The sequence below is a fragment of the Melopsittacus undulatus genome, chromosome 5, assembly GCF_012275295.1.
Source record: "Melopsittacus undulatus isolate bMelUnd1 chromosome 5, bMelUnd1.mat.Z, whole genome shotgun sequence".
Classification (NCBI taxonomy): domain Eukaryota; kingdom Metazoa; phylum Chordata; class Aves; order Psittaciformes; family Psittaculidae; genus Melopsittacus; species Melopsittacus undulatus.
This window is the reverse complement of record NC_047531.1, coordinates 18,226,468-18,243,664: the sequence shown is the minus strand read 5'-3', so window position 1 is coordinate 18,243,664 and position 17,197 is coordinate 18,226,468. Positions and strand designations below refer to the sequence as shown.

At 38.8% G+C, this 17,197-nt stretch overlaps 1 protein-coding gene across 3 annotated transcripts in view; it reads left to right on the top strand.

The window, feature by feature from the left end:
- Positions 1–17,197, top strand: part of TSPAN12 (tetraspanin 12) — a 43,687-nt gene that overhangs the window by 11,496 nt on the left and 14,994 nt on the right. For all 3 annotated transcript variants that reach the window (XM_031046332.2, XM_005146078.3, XM_034063289.1), the window contains 2 exons: positions 2,546–2,628; positions 3,269–3,404. In XM_031046332.2, coding sequence (XP_030902192.2) covers positions 2,546–2,628; positions 3,269–3,404 — 219 coding nt within the window. The remainder of the gene's footprint in view (positions 1–2,545; positions 2,629–3,268; positions 3,405–17,197) is intronic.

Genomic DNA, 17,197 nt, shown 5'->3' with positions numbered 1-17,197 from the left:
TTTCTGAATCACCTGCAGACTTCAGAATCCTTCTGGTAACCCTTTTGCCTGCCAAATTTTACCTCTGTTGAAGAAGCACACTCTTGCCTTCTTCCAAGTTTTTGCTGTGTGGGACTGTATTGCTGCATATTGAAGGCTGAAAGAAAATGAGTGCATCCTGCAAGTTCCTAATGGAGAGCTGACTAGGCAGCCCATCAGTCTGGTATGGGAGGAAGAATATTATTTAGCAAGAGAACATTTTTCTGGTACAGTTTTTGTAGCTGGGCCATTTGGCTCTTGTTAAGAGTTGCTGGGGAGTGTGGTTTTGATGGACTTCTCACTCCTGAGCACCACTGCTGCAAAACAAAGTAACCAAATTTATCTTTAATATTTTACTCTAAACAGTGAAAGTGCAAGCTTATGTTTTCTGTGTATCAGCAGGGTTTGCAGGGAGATACGGAGGGTAAAAAATGTGTTCTGTTGCTTTTTGACCATAAGGAGGCAGTCTGTCTGCTTGTAGTCTTCGTACCTGTCCTTGTGTTAGAAATGTGTTTTTTACTGCTTGCATGGTATATTTGCCTGATGCTTTCTGCCAAGGAGGTGGCCATTGTTGAGGGGTTTATCTAAGAGATTCTAGTCACCTACTTTTCCTTGCTCCTGCAGCTTCCTGCAAATAATGCAACAGAAAAAACTCTTTACTCCTATTGTTCCACCAGCTAAAATAAATCCCACAGAACACAAATGATATCTGTACATGGTAGACTTATAGCATGCATTAGCTTTCAGGACTATGCTTGCAGCATGCCAAGCACCTAGGGCTCTTGCTGGCACCACCCAGAGCCAATGCAATGCCTGTACTTTGTGCCTCGGTGTTGAAGAGCAGGAGGAAGCCATGGAGTAGCCAGTTGGACTTCCCATGAAATTTTAAAGGCAGAAGTAGCCTGCTGTGGACCTGCTGCAGACAATGGAGCCAGTAAGGACACACGGTGATTTTTCTTACATGTTAGGTTTGAACCAGTTAACTTGTTCTTCATAACAACTTTGGGGAAACATGAGAACATGTGGCTAGCTAGCTGTTGAAGGCAATAGGGGAGATTAGCACTTCTCACTGATGTAAGAAGCTGTTAGTGCAATGCTAAGGTTTCCTGGCATAAGCCTGTACAGTGCATGAAAACAGTAGTATTCAGGAGAGCCAGCAGTATTCAGTGAGACCAGCTTAGGTCTCCCTCCCTCAGTTAGACAGTGGTGCTGCTGAAGGCCTGAGTCTGCCAGATTCAGCCCTTGGGTTGTGGTTCATGCTGGGGTGCCCATGTGAGATTGATATTCTTAAATTCTCCTTTGGGTGTAATAAACCAGCTGAAATAATTTGAGAACTAACAAGCAGCATTAGTAACCTTAACTTTGCTCCATTTTGTAGAAAAGCTTTGTGGTTCCTTCTTGTCCTTGAAGGAGTTTCTAGCTACATCTTTCACCCTTTGTCTGGGGAGCTGTGCTCCATCTGTACTGTGTGTGCAGGAGGAGACATGGTGCTTCTGTGGCCAGAGAGCATGCACAAAAGAGGGGTGACTGCTGTTGTTCCATGAGCCCTTCTCTCGGAGCAAAGACTCACCTACCCCAGTGCAAAATACATGGGCAAGTGCTGTGAAGACTGCTTTGTCCTCTAGCAGTGCCTCTGGTACAGCAGCAGAAGATCTGATGCTGTCATGTTGTGACCATGTTGTTTGGGTTTGGCTTCTCATGAAAATCAGAGGCCAGAGCACTGGTAGATCCCAGTTATGCTGGAGTACACAGTGGCATTGGGTGACAGAAATCCAGGTCAGTTGAGGTGGTGGCAGTTCTAGGTAGGGTTCTGTCTCAGGGATTTACTTGCCATAGGAGTAGTACTAGGGAAAGTATAGTGGTTTTATGCCTCTTAAGAGCCTGGCAGGTTAGGTACTAAGCCACTCTGATAGTCTGGGGTTTGTAATTGAAGTGCAGTGAGTTTTATTGTCATCTTGTGGTTCAAGAAACTGTGGCATAGTGTTCATAGTGTGACTTTGTCTAAATGAGCAAAAATAATCGCGTTCTTCTGCATTTAACTCCAAGATAAATCTCCTCATCTCCTCTTTTATATGTCAGTGTATCAGTACTGTTGTATCCTGTATGGGGCTTCTGCTTATTCTTCACTGGCTGCGTACCTCAGCGTGACTTCATAGTTTTGTACAGACTGGTGGATGTCACTGTGAGTCCTGAAAGAGTCACTGATTTTAGCAAAACCCTCTCTGTTGCTTCTGTGGTAAACTGTGCAGTGGTGGGACTTGACCCAGCAGTAGCATTACTGGATAGAAGAGAAGTTATTCCAGGCATTATTTATGCATGCTGAAGAGAAGATTATTGTCCCTGTCTCCCTAAATACTTGGGCAAAAACCCAACTCTAAGCATATAGAAGTACAGTTTTGGGAACAGTATGTGGTTTGGATAAATGAAAGCATGAAAGATATTACTGTGGTTGATCTTCTATATAGTTATGAATGATCTTGCTTTTTATTTTTTTAAATGCATGATAAATAGCTTCTTTTCTTTTTAGTTGATGTCCATCAGCGTATTAGGTGTTTCTGCCTGGATGAGAGACTACCTGAATAATGTTCTCACTTTAACTGCAGAAACAAGGTAAAGCTTTCCTTAAACCTGTTATTCTGTGTGGGTGATTGATTGCAGTATGTTGTTCATTCTATATGGGAAGTTTTGTAATTAGGATTTCTAGAATTAAGAAACCTTCAGTTGAGCTAGTTACTGTTTTTCTTAAAAGGTGTATTTTTGCCACCATTTCTGGTATCAGTTGGACTTAGAGAAGAAGAAAAGATATTAATTCAATCTTGTTTTATTCCTGGTCCTTTCTCTTCTGACAGGGTTCAATATTTTGGCCCTTTGCCAAGATGTAACTATATTATATTACTGTTTAGTTTTAAATACTTTACTCAATTCAGAGATTTAGGAATCATGTTAGTTTTATTACAGTAGTGCTTATGAGTACTAGTGATGGAACAGGGCCTCATTGTACCATGTGCTGTGCAAGTGCAGGATAGGAAGTTCACCTTCTCTCCAAATAGATTTCAGATGATGCATTACTTTCTAGTACCTGAATGCAGCATTTGACTTTAAAATCATGTAGAATAGATTTCTCTGAAATGTGAAAGGTGCTGGAAAGAACTCATCTTCTAATCCACTGTTTTCATTTTAATGGCTGTATTACATATATGTCATTTTTGTGTTATTATGCTTTTTTGATTATGGTTCTGATTGGCTTTAGGGTGGAGGAGGCTGTCATTTTGACTTACTTTCCTGTGGTCCACCCTGTCATGATTGCAGTCTGCTGTTTCCTCATCATGGTTGGAATGCTGGGCTACTGTGGAACAGTGAAAAGTAATCTGTTGCTCCTTGTCTGGGTATGTTTCATAACCTCTAGAAACAGCTAACTTCTGCTTTGCTTCAGCAGTGTAAGAAGAGTTTTAATCCACAGGCACTAGACAAATACTGCTTATTTTTTATTACCACATTGAGTTATGGTATCAGTAAGGAATTGTAATTGCAAAGCACACAGTAGGAAAGAATTTATTGCCTAGACTGCATTGTGCTGTGACTGAAAGACAAGCAGTGTGTCATTTGCAAAAATCCACTTCATTTAGTAGAGGAGTTGCTGAGGGGAAATGTAACTCAAACTCTTAAGTACTAATAATTATAGGAACATGAGTCTGAGTGCTCTGAAATAAACCTAATGCTACCCTCTGGGCTGTGTAATGTAACTTAGACTTTGCTTTATCCACACAGTTGATTGCATGTGTGTAGTAACAGTGTTTGTAGGTGATGAAAGTTATTTCTGAGTGTATTCAAAAGCTTTGCCTTCTCTTATGTGGATGCGGGATTTTGCAGTTTCTTTTGGTTGCGGGCAAGTTTAGAAATAAATTCTTGGTACCCAGCTTTTTCCTTTGTTTGGAGGCTACATAATTGAGCCAACAGCAGCTGAAAAGCAATAGTCTTTCCTGCACAAGGCTCTATGTACAATTTAACTGTGAGCAGAATTCAGCTGCCAAGGAAACCAAATGTCTTTTTCTTCATCATTAAGTCAGTGATTTTTAGAGCAATACAGCAAACAAACAAACAAAAACCGCAACATCAAAACCAAAAAACCCATCAAACTTGCTCTAATTTTAAAGGTTTAGAGTTTCAAAATATTTAGACTGTCCAAAATCAAGGAGTGCCATATACCAGTGTGCTTCTTAGAAGTCTAGATGGTAGTCCTTGCAGGGTTGGCCTTTGTCTTTTAACATGAGGATAAGCAGGGTTTCAAGCAATCTTAAACCTGAGAGAGTGGGAGCAATGGATGCAAAAAAGGTGTGTAAGACCTCTTCATGTCATCACTGTGATTACATGAGAAGCTGAACAGGCAAAATCCTACTTGAGATTTTTGGATTTATGTAACCTTTGCTTTTATCTAAAAAAAGTATTTTAACTGCAGCTAAAACAATTTGGAAGCTCTCCTGGCTTTTGTATTAAAATGTCTTTTCATTTGAGAGGATGGGAGTGAGCTTTATTTGAGGTTTCTAGCTGAAATTCTGCAACAGAAGTGCTCCTCAACTGCAAGAGGGTAAATGCTGTTCCTCCTTTTGAATATTTGTAAAGCCCATATGCAGTACGAGGATTGTTGTTTCAAAGCTATATAGTTAGGAAAAACTTCAATTTAAATCTGAATATTTTATAGTAATATAATAGCCACTCATTTTCTATTTCTAGATCTTAAACTTGCAATGTTAAAATCCATGGGAACAAGTTCTAAGACAGATGCTACTTAGTTATGAGCCCTTGCATAAACATAATGGATTAATGTAAATTTATACTCTATTTAGCAATGTTTCTTGCATACCTTAAAAAGGGCTTTGTACATATTTATTTTGTATAAATAGTAAAACTTACCCTTATTTTTTTATAAGGTTGTAAGATTATTTTTACAAAGTGTTTTTTATTTTGTAGTGGTGATGGTTTTTATTGTGAGTTAGTTAAAAGGTAAAAGCAACTATATGACATAGACCAGTGCTACATAGTATCTGGGGAAAAAAAGTTATGGCTTTTGGTATAAGCCTTGAAAAAGAAGTTGTAACTAATTAAAAAGAAAATGAAGTTAAAACTGGTTTTCACCGTCAGTTTATTTTAACTGCCAATGAAAAGAAGAAATAATTTATAGCTTTTCATGTCAGCTGGAAAAAAGTGTTTTTAGGCAGTCAAATGATACTAAAACAAAGCAAGACGTTTATATCATTTTGTGTGGTAATATTTCATTTTTGGAAGCTTGAGAATTTGTTCTTGTTAAGCAGACTGATAAGCAAAACTAAATGGTATCTTCCTAAGTATGTCATTGTCTTTGATTAATTGTTAAAGAAATACAATCATGTTACACCACAGAAGTATGCAGACGTAAGTCAATGCTTCATTCATCAGACTAATCAGAAAAGTGATGGATCAACAAAATGAGCTTTTGTGCTTCTAAAAGAAAAGAACCTTCATGTAAAACATGAGCAGCCTCTTCAATCATGAAAAGAACCTTCATGTAAAACATGAACAACCTCTTCAATCATGCTTTTAATCTTCTTTCAGAAGTACATGAACAGCCATAATGATTGCATGTAGAGATATTTGGACACAAATCTTGACGTCCCTGGCAGCATGCTGATTGCTAGTGCTAATGTTAATTGAATTGGATTTCTGGAAAATCTAATAAAGCATAAGGACCATAAAATATATAGATATTATGTTGTTAGATATTTTAGTACATCTGAATATATAATTATTTTCATTTGTTTTTCAAATTTTATCTTGCAATTAGATGCTTGAAACCTTCCCAAATTCACATGGGGCATAAATATAAACTGAACTAATGTCTACTTAGTTTAATAGCAAGAAAATATAACTCATCAGTCTTCTGCATGCTGTGGATTATTTATAGAACCAGCATTTTAAAACTGTTATCATTTAATTTTAATTGCTTCACAAATACTAAGGCCTGAAGGCTGGTTGGTATAAAAAGCCCATGTATTACTTAAGTGTCTATAATATAATTTTGTTGTATGTCATGAGTGATGAGTGTCCTCATGTAGAAGTGGCTGTGATGCCATCCTGAACTGGAAGATCTGGACTTTTCCTAGCCACTGACTTGAATGTAGGAAAAGTCCAAGGATGAGAAGCTAGAGACCAGGTTTTATGGTGCTTGTTGCAGTTTTTCAAACAAGATTCTTCAAGTTTATTTATATTTTCTTCAAGTCCGGAACCATCCTTTTCCTCTTCTGAGGCTCTGTCCATTTTGGGCTGGCTTTAAAGTCTGTTATTTCCATAGCCTAGCTAAAACCCAAACGGAACACAACACCCACACCCACCCACACCCTCCCCACATATATTCTTTAAGAACAGTAACCTTAAGTGTGCCTGATTTTTCTGAAGTTTTTGTTTGATTAAGAACAGCAAGTGTAAACTCTGTTGCTTGACAAAAGGAACTTCATGAAAATACCACTGGAAAATATTTTCCTGGCTGGAGCTTTCATTGCAAATTCTGGCATTTATAACTATGAGTTTTCTGTAATTACAGTATTTAAACAGCACAGGATTCAAATTTGTCTGCATATGTTTTCATAAAGGGAAAAACTTAGAAATATTTGATGGTCAATAGGGCAAATCCTATTACTGATTTTTATGATTAAGTTGGCAAAGAAGTAACTATTCCTCTGAGCTGAATGTTGTTAGATCCTGTTTGTGTGTGGTCAAACAGCTTATTAACTCACTTTTGCCAAAACCTGGTTATCAATTGGAACTTGCCAGACTGAATTGTCTGTTAACTGAGTTGAAACACAACCAGATAAACCATCATTAAACTAAACTGATCTTTTCTTTAAAAGCAGGCAAATACTTTGTAAAAAGAAAGAAATTACGAACAGCTTAACTGGAGATGTGACAAACCTAGCTTGAATGTAGCTGTTTCATATTAGCAGTTCTCAGCCAGCTAATTGCAGTGTTGGTGAATGTAGTTTCTGTGGAGTCCACCTGAGGATGGCTATGTTATTTGTCCTATAATAATAAAGGGTATTTATTCTAATCCATGTGGACTCTTACCACAGTCACAGCTGCTCCAATACCTTCTACTAGCATTTGGCACTGGAACTGTTATTTACCAATCAGAAATATTTCTTCATTATTTTAACAACCGAACATTGAAAGGGAAAAAATAACTGACAAGCATGCTTGGCATAATCCCACACAGTTTAGAATTAATCAGGACAGAGACTGAGTTCATTTTCATGTTTTGTGTCTTTTTTCAGCAGTTCATTTACAAATATAATGTGAGCAGAAGGAAAATAGAGATTCACAAGTCAGATTGGCCTGCCTTGCAGAGGGACTGGTTTAAGTGGGTTTATATTACCATAGTATATGTTTAATGAGAAGCCAGTACTTCACTAAAATTCAAATTCAGATAGTGGGTAAATAAGGAGCTGCACATGTAGTTTACATTTCAAAGTGCTGCTTATTTGACATTCCAATTGTAAGAGAAAATATTTGTATTGTACTCCAGTAGTTTCAGATATGAGCAACTGTCTCAAGAAAATAAATACAGAGCTTTTTTTTTTTCCCTTCTTTCCATATTTCTAACTTTCAGTTCAAAGGGAAACTGTTTGAGGAAATGTCTAATGATGACTAGTACAGGCATCTTTTTTTGTTTGAAATGGGATAGATGATAAGCTGCTTCCCTGTTCAAATTGAGAGTTTCTGAGGTTCAGAGAAATGGTTAAATTTTGAGATTGATGACACTGTGGCAGCTCCAACACCACAGAGCGAAGCTGGGCTTTGCAGAGTTTGGTGTGCTCTGCAGGGCTGCCAACGTGGTGCAGTGGACTGTAGTGGGTCTGAAGTCCAGTGACAACTCCTCAGCCTAAGTGTGAGGTGTGGTTTTTTTGACTTTGTCTTCATCATAAATGTGCAGCACTGTGCATGTACTTACTCAAAGGCACGTGCTTTAAAATGGTGCCTCATTTTCTTAACTAGGAGAGGGAACTCACAGATGAGAGAGTTGGCTGGCACTGTGGGTTTTTGGGAGGCATTTAGAGATGAAGGGTGCTGCCTGTTGAACAGACAGCAAGAGCAGCTGTATATTTGAGCATCATGGAGAGAAGAGTGTTGGGGTGGAGCAGTATGACAGGAATTGAGCTGTTGGGAGTGTCCAGGTCTTCTTGCAAATGTTTGGCTTAAATCCAAATATTTGCTGTGCTCACAGTGATGATCTGCTTCCTTCACCCTAGCATTTAACAGCTGCCTTGAAAGCACAGCCATGTTGTAGCAGAGCAGAGGCAGCATGGTACTGTTTGGTGCAGTTACCCAGTGGCTTAAAGTGACAAGAACTGTCTAGCCCCTTGAGAGCTATTTAGGGGAATGCCTTTGGTTTACTGTCTTGGTTTCAACTGGGATAGAGTTAAGTTTCTTTCCAGTAGCTGCTACAGGCATTAGTCTGAGAATAATGCTGATAACACACCAATGTTTTAGTTGTTGCTAAGTAAGGCTTGCCCTGATCAAGGACTTTTCAGTCTCTTATGCTCTGCCAGTGAGGAGGGGAACAAGAAGTCTGGAGGAAGCAGAGACAGGACACCTGACCCAAACCAGCTAAAAGGGTATTCCATGCCACAGCACATCATGCTTTATTTGCTTTCATCATTACTATTATTATCGCTATTGTGTTATTATGTTCAATTATTGAACTGTTATTTATTCAACCCATATCTTTTATACCTTTTTTTCCCTGCTCTTCAGGACAATGATTGAGCAGCTGTGTAGTACTTAGTTGCCGGCTGGGCTTAAACCACGACACAACAGCAAGCTCAGAAAGCATGGTTATGATGCTGTCAGTTAAAATAGTTGGGGTTTTTTGCATACTTCTGCAGTAGTGAAGAGTCAGTTGCTCATCCTTTAGGAAGAAGGTACAGTGCGAAGTTGAAATATCTGTCAATATTAGTATTTTATGGTTCCAGAATGTTTTTGGCATGAAACGTATGCCTGGAATTCTGTGGCACACTTTGTGCTGTATGATATACTTTTAAGCTCAGCTAATGGAGTTACTATTTTTCTTGTTCTTGAGGATGTTTGTCCTGAGTATTGGTTTTACTGAGTGTCACTGTATCCAGACTCATGACTCAAAACTTCTGTAGCAAGCCTTGTTCTTTTTATCTTACTTGTTCCTGTCCGTCTGTCACCACACTTCCCCCCCCCCCCCCCCCCCCCCCCCCCCCCCCCGCCCCACTTGTTACACTGTTAGTACTGCTTCCTCCCTCTTGTTACACTGTTAGTACTGCTTCCTGCATCTCAAGTTCTTGAAAGTCATTGGTACCCAGGGCAGGAGAAGGGACTGAAATGACACCAGAACTGAAAAGGTCTCTGGAATGTTATTCCCTGTTGAATAGAGGAGTAAAGGTAGTAATAGAAAGGTAGGTGAAGTTGAATGATGGATGTGGGTACCAGGAAGCTATTGAAAAGACAAGGATTGATAAGACTATAGATTCAAGGGACTGAGGTTGTTGAGGCTAGAGAACTGGGAATGATACCAGGATGGGAGTGAGGGGTGCTGCATCTTGATGGAGAAAAGAAGATAGGGAGCTGCGGAGATGATGCATGGTCTTGCTGCCATAATGTATGTTTTCTCCACTGTCCTTCCTAACTTCTCTTTTCTCATTGCTTTCCCAGCTCAGTTTTTTTTTTTTTTGTTGAGGTTTTTTTTTTCCTCTGCTGAAAGGAATAGGGGATGGGAGAGTCCCTGAGAGGGAAGAAAGAGTAAATGAGTAAACAGATCCACAAAGCCCAGCCAAGCTCAGTGTCTTGTCTGAAATGCAGCCCAGCCTCACCGCTGGGGCATGCCTTGACACTGTAGTTCAACTGCATTCTTGTTGCCACAGACTGAGTGTGCAGTGCTTGCCCTGACAGTTAAATTAATCTATTTTTCTTGCCTAATCTTGCCCTTTTGACTAATTAATCACAGAGACACTGGGCTGTGTGCACAGGGGCTGTGGTATGGGTTTTATATCTGAGAGCACTTCTTCACTGAAAAAGGTGAATGCTTGAAGTGTTTTTGGGCATGCTGAGGCAGAATTGCTGTATGTCAGTACCAAACTGGTCTATTTTACAAGGAAAAAGGACTTTCCTTTGACTTCCTTCATAGAAAAATAAAGAAGTGGTAGAGAGATAAAGTGTTTTGAAAATCTGTGTGGAAGAGGGAACTTTAGTTTTTAATAAAAATTCTATGAAGTAAGGGGAGAAGTAGGGGGAAGGGAATATTTTGAGCTGTGAGGAAATAATGGTCTAATGTCTATCTTTACCTATGTCCTGTTCAGTACTTTACCATACCCTCACAACAACCTTTATTCCTTGAAGTTCACTGACTTTAGGTAATTGAGCCTTGAGCAAATAAATGCTAATAATTACCTGAAGTGCGCATTTTCTTATTTCCAAAATAATACCTATTTCTTTATAAAAGCAAAGGTTAGCTATTAAAGTAAGCGTTTAAAACAGGTCATTAGTATCTCACAGAAGAATTGAGGTTGTGAACAAAGTCCTAACTATTCATAAACAGTTTTATTTAGCTTTTGAAAAAGCACAGGGGTCAATCAAAAGAACTTGAACACATACCTTAGAAGATTATAATGTTCACTGCCATAATTTAATTTTTTTAATTAAGGAAATTATTTACAAAGTTTCTAGGAAAAGTTGTAACTCATCTAAAACTTGGACTTTGCAAAGATTACAAGCTGGAAGACACTGATAAAATTTTGTGATCTGGTAAAACAAATCTAAAATAATAGAGATATTTGATTATTTTGCTGTGGAATATATTTGTTTTGAAGAACTGGATGGCATTCAGTAGCTAATATTGTAAGCTAGTGGTTTCAACCCATTCTTTTGTTGACTTGTGACTGTTTCTCACAGATTTCTGCGTTGTCAGGCAAGCAAACCAAATTTTAAATTGGAATGACAAATGAACTGTTAATCCCTTCAGGGCAGGGCTGAGGGAGCTGGAAGGGAGCAGGGCAGGCAGGGGAAAGTTTGTGCTGCCGGAGTGGGTAAACAGAGGATTTCAGTTTTCCATGCAGCTTGTCTGACTCCGTTTAATGAGTGCTTCATTTTAAAAGGATATAGCTGGATTAAAATAACCATTAAAATAACCTCCTTACTTTGTAAGCTGTAATAAATAAAGGGAACCATAGCTTGTAGCTTACTGAAGGAGGAGGGACTTCTGACTGGGTTTTGCACAGAAAGAGTCTGGTTTCTGTTGGTGATCTAGTGGTGGTGGTCAGGGTGCAGACAGATGTCTGGATGACTTGTGTCTCCAAAGAACAAGGCTGACGCTCTCAGGCTGTTAGCCATTGGGAAATGCTATGCATAAGCCTGTTAAAATCTTCTGGCATTTGTTTTACATACCATATACTCTAGTCTTTCAGAGATTCCCGTAAGGTTTCATTCTGCAGCTGCCTTACCCTTGGAATCTCATTCAGATCCTGCCCTTCCCTCCCTTCTCCGAGCTTTCCTTGCCTCCCTTGCCATATGGACCATGTTGTCCGAGAAGGTGGTATGAGTGCCAAACAGCAAGTCTGAGGAGGCTGGACTTGCTGATAAGCTACTTTTCATTTGCTCTGACATAAGGACATAAGGGCTGTGTTTTCTCTTGAATCAGAGGAGAAAAAAAAAAGTTTTATGTCTTGTGTAAGAAAACAAAAACTCTTGGGAGGAGAGTGGTAAAGCATGACAAAGATGTTTATTAAATGAAATGCAGAGCATGTGAATGATGATTCATTAATAAGTACACTGGTTCTTCAAAGAAAGATACATTTGCTCAAAAAAGGAAGGCTTTCTACAGTCTTGTAGACCAAATTCTCCAAGTGAGCATGACTGGGCATATGTTTGGGTCTTTGATTCTCCTTGTGCATGGGTTAACAGCCCACTGATTTTTACGGGTTATAGTAGCTGAATACTGATGAGGCATTCCATAGGTCATTGGCAAAAAATTGCCAAGCCCAGCTGTGGCAGAGCAAAAAGAACCCACGTGGTATCACTTCAGGAGCATACCTGTGTATGCATGGCTTTGTAGTATGGCTATTCTTACCTGCCTAGGCTGCTTCGCACCAGACGGTTATAGTGACTTGTTGGTACCTAAGTACCTATAGCCATAAAATTTCTGTGAGGGCCTCCGCTTGTAGCTTCATTCCTAGCATAAAGCTTACACTAGAGTTTGGAAGGGCATCCTTTGAAGATGGTCATGTGGTTTTTTGTATCTCTGCCAGTGGGGTGATTATATACCCCGTGATAGGGCACGGGGTAGTCACATTGCCCTGGCTATTGCACTGAAGGAGGATGCTGCAGGACACAAGAATTTTAACTCTAGTTTTTCTTTCCTAAATGTAATTAGGATTTAATATTTCCACTGTAAAAAAAAAAATAAAAATCAGTGTTCTTGGAAATACTTGGGAGAAGAGTATTTGAAATGATGACTGGGGTGGTAGGAGGAGCAAAATTTTTAGACTCCCTCCATATACTGTATTTTCTAAAGTCCCAGTTTTTCCAGTTCCTTGTTGCCATGTTCGTAACAAAAATAGAGGTTATTTTCACCAGTTTTTATCACCTGTTGCCTGAAAAGCATAGATAAATTAAGTGATTAATTGCAGGACTTATGGCATATTCAAGTCAAAACAAAAAGATCTCTAGAACTACAGTAAGAGTTTTGTATTACATCTCTGAAAAAAAACATAAGCTATTGTGCTTCCTGCTTTATATCCTTCACTGCCATTGCCTGCCATTGCCCATCATTAAAAAAAACCCTGTACTCTGCAGTATAGAAGGCCATGAGGGAGCAGATTTTATGTTGAGAGGCACTTCAGGTGTGTGCTGCTCGCTGTTTCTCTCAGAACAGAATGGGAATTGTTGGAGCAAACACCTTTTAAGCAAATGCAGCATGTCTGCAGTAGTGATTTTGTGCTTGGATTTGCTATATTTTTTTGTGTTTATATCTGAATGGTTGAGATGATCAAGAAAAAATGTGTTCCTGTAATGTGTTTGGTGGTGGTGGTCATTTGCTTAGCTTGGTAGAATAAATAGAAGAAAACCTCGTAATTGAGCTAAATTACTTTCATAGTTCAGTTTTTAGCCTTAGATTGAGAAATACGAAGATATTTTGAGCATATGCCAGAGCATGTGTACTCCATGTATGGAGCACTGGCATATATGGAGCTTGTACCCTCCCATGGGATGCCACTGTGGTGTGCAGGGATTTTATTCAGACTGAAACTTTTGATCCTATTTGTACAGTTCACAAAGACCTTTCTAAAAATAGGTTTGAATTATTTTGACTTTTTAAAATCCATATTTGAACATAACATATATGTTTCTAGTGCTTTCTCAGGTTCTGATAGCCCTTATGTGTATAGCTATCTGAAAATCATCTGAATTAGAACAAAAACTATTACTTTAATGCTAGTACCCATTTTTTGATTCTTTTTTTCTGTCTTTGGTTATTTTCTTAATGTTTATCTCCATTCTGTGGCTGAATTTCATCATAATTGGATTTCCATTCAGTATATCCATTATCCCACTGTCCTTCTGTCTTATATATGAATTCCCTGTAGAAGTGGACCTACAATTGTTTGACTCGCTTAAGAGCAAAACCTCTCTTGAGACTGTTATAAGTTGTAGAATCTGAGCATGCTGTGATAGTATCTCTGCACTAGCATGTTGTACTCATTGTGGTGGGTTTCTGTGCTGTTGCTGTGAGTGGTTTCTGCATCAGAGTTTTCAGGGCAGGATGAGGATGTCAGCTGTAGTCACTTTTACCTTGTTCCACATGAGGAGTATTCCAGCAGAGCAGGGTCTGGTGATTACACACACCAGACAGGTAATTGCACCTGATATTCACACAGGGAATATCTTCAGCGTCTTTCCTTGGCCCTCCACCCCTCTGTTTTTGCTTCTCTCTGAAAGTGGTTTTCATGTCATTACTTTATTTCTGTTCCCACTTCTTTCCAGTTGTTTAAGCCTCTGCAGACTGTCAGTGGTGCAGCTCTGTGCTCTGAAGATGGAGCCACATGCATATACCTATCCAAGGCTGCAGAAGAAAAGTCCAGGTGCTGTGCAAGGTTCAAGGTATTAGAGGAGATGCTCCTGTTGGAAAGCTACGGCTTTACTGAACTGCTGCCTGCCTTTCTTTATCTCCTGTGGCCAGTGGTGGTGAGCAAGCTTAATGAGGAGCTTGCAGAAGAGGTAGCCCTGCTAACTGACACACCCATTTGACATTGCAGGGGTGCTAAAATTTAGTATACTGGCCACATGCATATCTGTGACTTAGGAGCAGTAAATGCCTACTGCTTTTTTTTCTATTTTTTCTTATTGGCAAATATTCTTACATTGATTTGTTATTCTCAAAAGTGTTTTCTACCAGCATTTCACTCATTCAGCCTCTCTCAAGGAAGCAATGTTGTAGCTTTTTTCACAGCCTTGCTGATTTAGGTTTTTCCTCCTTGCTGGAGGAAATCCTTCAATGAAATGGACTCTGACAGGTTTGTTACAGGATGAAGGAGCCACTTCAATTTTCTGATGACTTTGCATAGTCTGTCTAGGGAGAGAAGTATTAGTGATTAGCAATTGCCTTCAAAAGAAGGATGTTAAGACTCTGTAGTATTTGCCATGTGAAAGGTCTCTTGTTTTTAAGTGATTGTGGGTTTACATTAATTGCTTATAGATTTTTTTATTTTATGATAACCTGTAAATATCTTTGCAAAAACATTTGCTTTCTTTTGTGTCTTCCCCTATCCTACTCACTCTGTGCCCCCCCAAAACCTAGAAACAAAACAACAACAACAACAAGAAAATCCATAGAAAATATCTCAGTAAACTGTTCTGAGGGAGGTGTGCTGTAGAAGGTAGTATCAGTGACCTGCTGGAGCAGCTTTGTGGATAGTGCTCAGTAGCATTCTCAGTGGGTTAGTCTCCTTTACAGAATGTAGCCACTCAGCCCATAGGAAGAAATATTAAGTCTTGCTTCAAAACCACATTTGAGTTTCTGGCAAAAAGCAGAAGTGTGTAAATGCAGGAAGATGCATTTAACATTCAGACTCCTGTGGGAATCTAATTGGGGACAAGAAATAAGCACTGAAATCAGTAAGTTTCTGGGTTTGGAAGATGGAAATTAAGGGTAGTAAATTTAAATAATGGTTAGAGGGTTTTTTCCACACATACACAACTGTCATAAGAATTATTTGTTTTGCAAACCATCGCATTTAGAGAGAGGTATAATATTCCCCTTCAGTAGAAGAAGGAAACTGAAGCTCCTTTGTACAAGTTTGGTATGCCTGCAGTTGCATTTCCTAGTGTGTGCTTTCATGTGTGTAAATGCTGTGTGTTTTGTCTTGTCTTTTGCCTTATGGACAGAAGATGTGCTTTCTCAGGACAGAAGGCTTGATTCTACAGGGCCCTGATGTGTCCAGATATAGCTAGGCAGGAGTACTCAATTCCTGGTAAGACCCAGTAGTGGATTATGAGTGAATCTGGCTAAATAGTTTTCTGTCCTGGGCTAGATTCAGTTACTGGAGAAAACCTTGGGTTTATCTCTTCTTTCTCCAGCTGCTAACACAAACTTTCCTAATTAAACAAAAACAGGGAAGTTTTAGATGTTATGGCTGGTGAATGAAATGTTGTTGCAAGCAACTGCGAATGGAGAGTTTTCCAGAGAGTGCCACACGTATACCCGCACATGTATCGCTTTTACCGCAATCGGTGAGCTCGGCATCAGATTTGGTGATAGCAGGCAGTCCCAGGCTGATTATCTAATTAGAGTATAAAGCCACTAACATTTTCTTTGTCAGCTGAGTACTCAAATTCACTTTTCATTAAAATATTTCATTGTTCTTCCTGTCTAAAATGTCAGTATTAGCCACAATATCCTTAAGCATTATTTTCTTTTTATACGAATTAATAGAGCTAAAGCATGTGGTATTCTTATCTCCTTTTGAAGTGAATATTTGCAGAGTATGCAAAGTATTTGCATGACTTGCAGGCACTATGGTGATAGTGGATACATTGTCTAGAAGTTTATGATTTTATTTTTTAGAGAAACCTGCATGGTTCTTACAAGGTATGACTAAAATTTTTTCCTCTTTTGAACCTTTGGAGGATGAGCATACTGGTTATTGAAGGCCTGTACAGGAGCTCTTCATGTGCTTACAGTGTTGATTTGTAAGGGTGTGCAATGTGTTGTTCAGCTATAGTGACTGATGATGCAATGTAATGTGGTGGAGACTAGAAAAACGGGATGTCTTTGTTCAATATCATCTTTATTGTACTGACCTTTGCAGGAGGAGAACATTGAATACAGGTTTCTCTTCAAAATTCACACGAATGTTTTTACATGTGCATTTTTAATTTGGCCATTTGTGTCTGCAAACCTGATTCAGGGAGATAGATTTGATCAGCAAGTATGAGTTAAGGATGACACTATTCAGTGGCTACCAAGGCATCTGTGAGTTACTCAATTCCAGACTGGGTGCATGAAAAAGGTGCTGTGTAGGTGACTGTTAAATCCCACTACTTGTGGACTTATATTCTCTGTTTTAAATAATACAGCTTATTTACCCCCAACTTGTATCCTCAGTACATGTTTTATCTGTTTTATACCTGTCCTAAATAGATTCCAGAATTAAATTACTAAATCAGGAGCCTTTTGGCATGTACCCTACTAATTGAATTATAGATTTATTCTATTTTACATTGTGATTTGATTTCCAAATAAAATTAAAATCCATGATGGCTGTAACTTTAAGTTTTGTGTACTGAGAACAAGGGGCAGCTCAGTCCATTGACATGGAAGAAAGTTTGGAGTTAAGGATGAATGGAGCTATATTCTAATTTAATCAAAAGATAAATGCGTAACTTTTAATAGAGAACACCAATTAAAGTAGTCTTAATTTCCATGCAGCTTTATCCTGAAGTTCAGGAAGGGTTTGTTGATGCTATACAGAAGATCTGTTCTTTTTAAACACAGTGATCAGTTTTTCTTAACCATCTTCATCAGGACCGGTACAGCTTCTTCATTTATACATATATTTTCTATTTTTAAGTAGTTCAGTGGTTAGAACTTGTACATTTATGCCCAATCTCAAATATCTAAATCACTTTCATG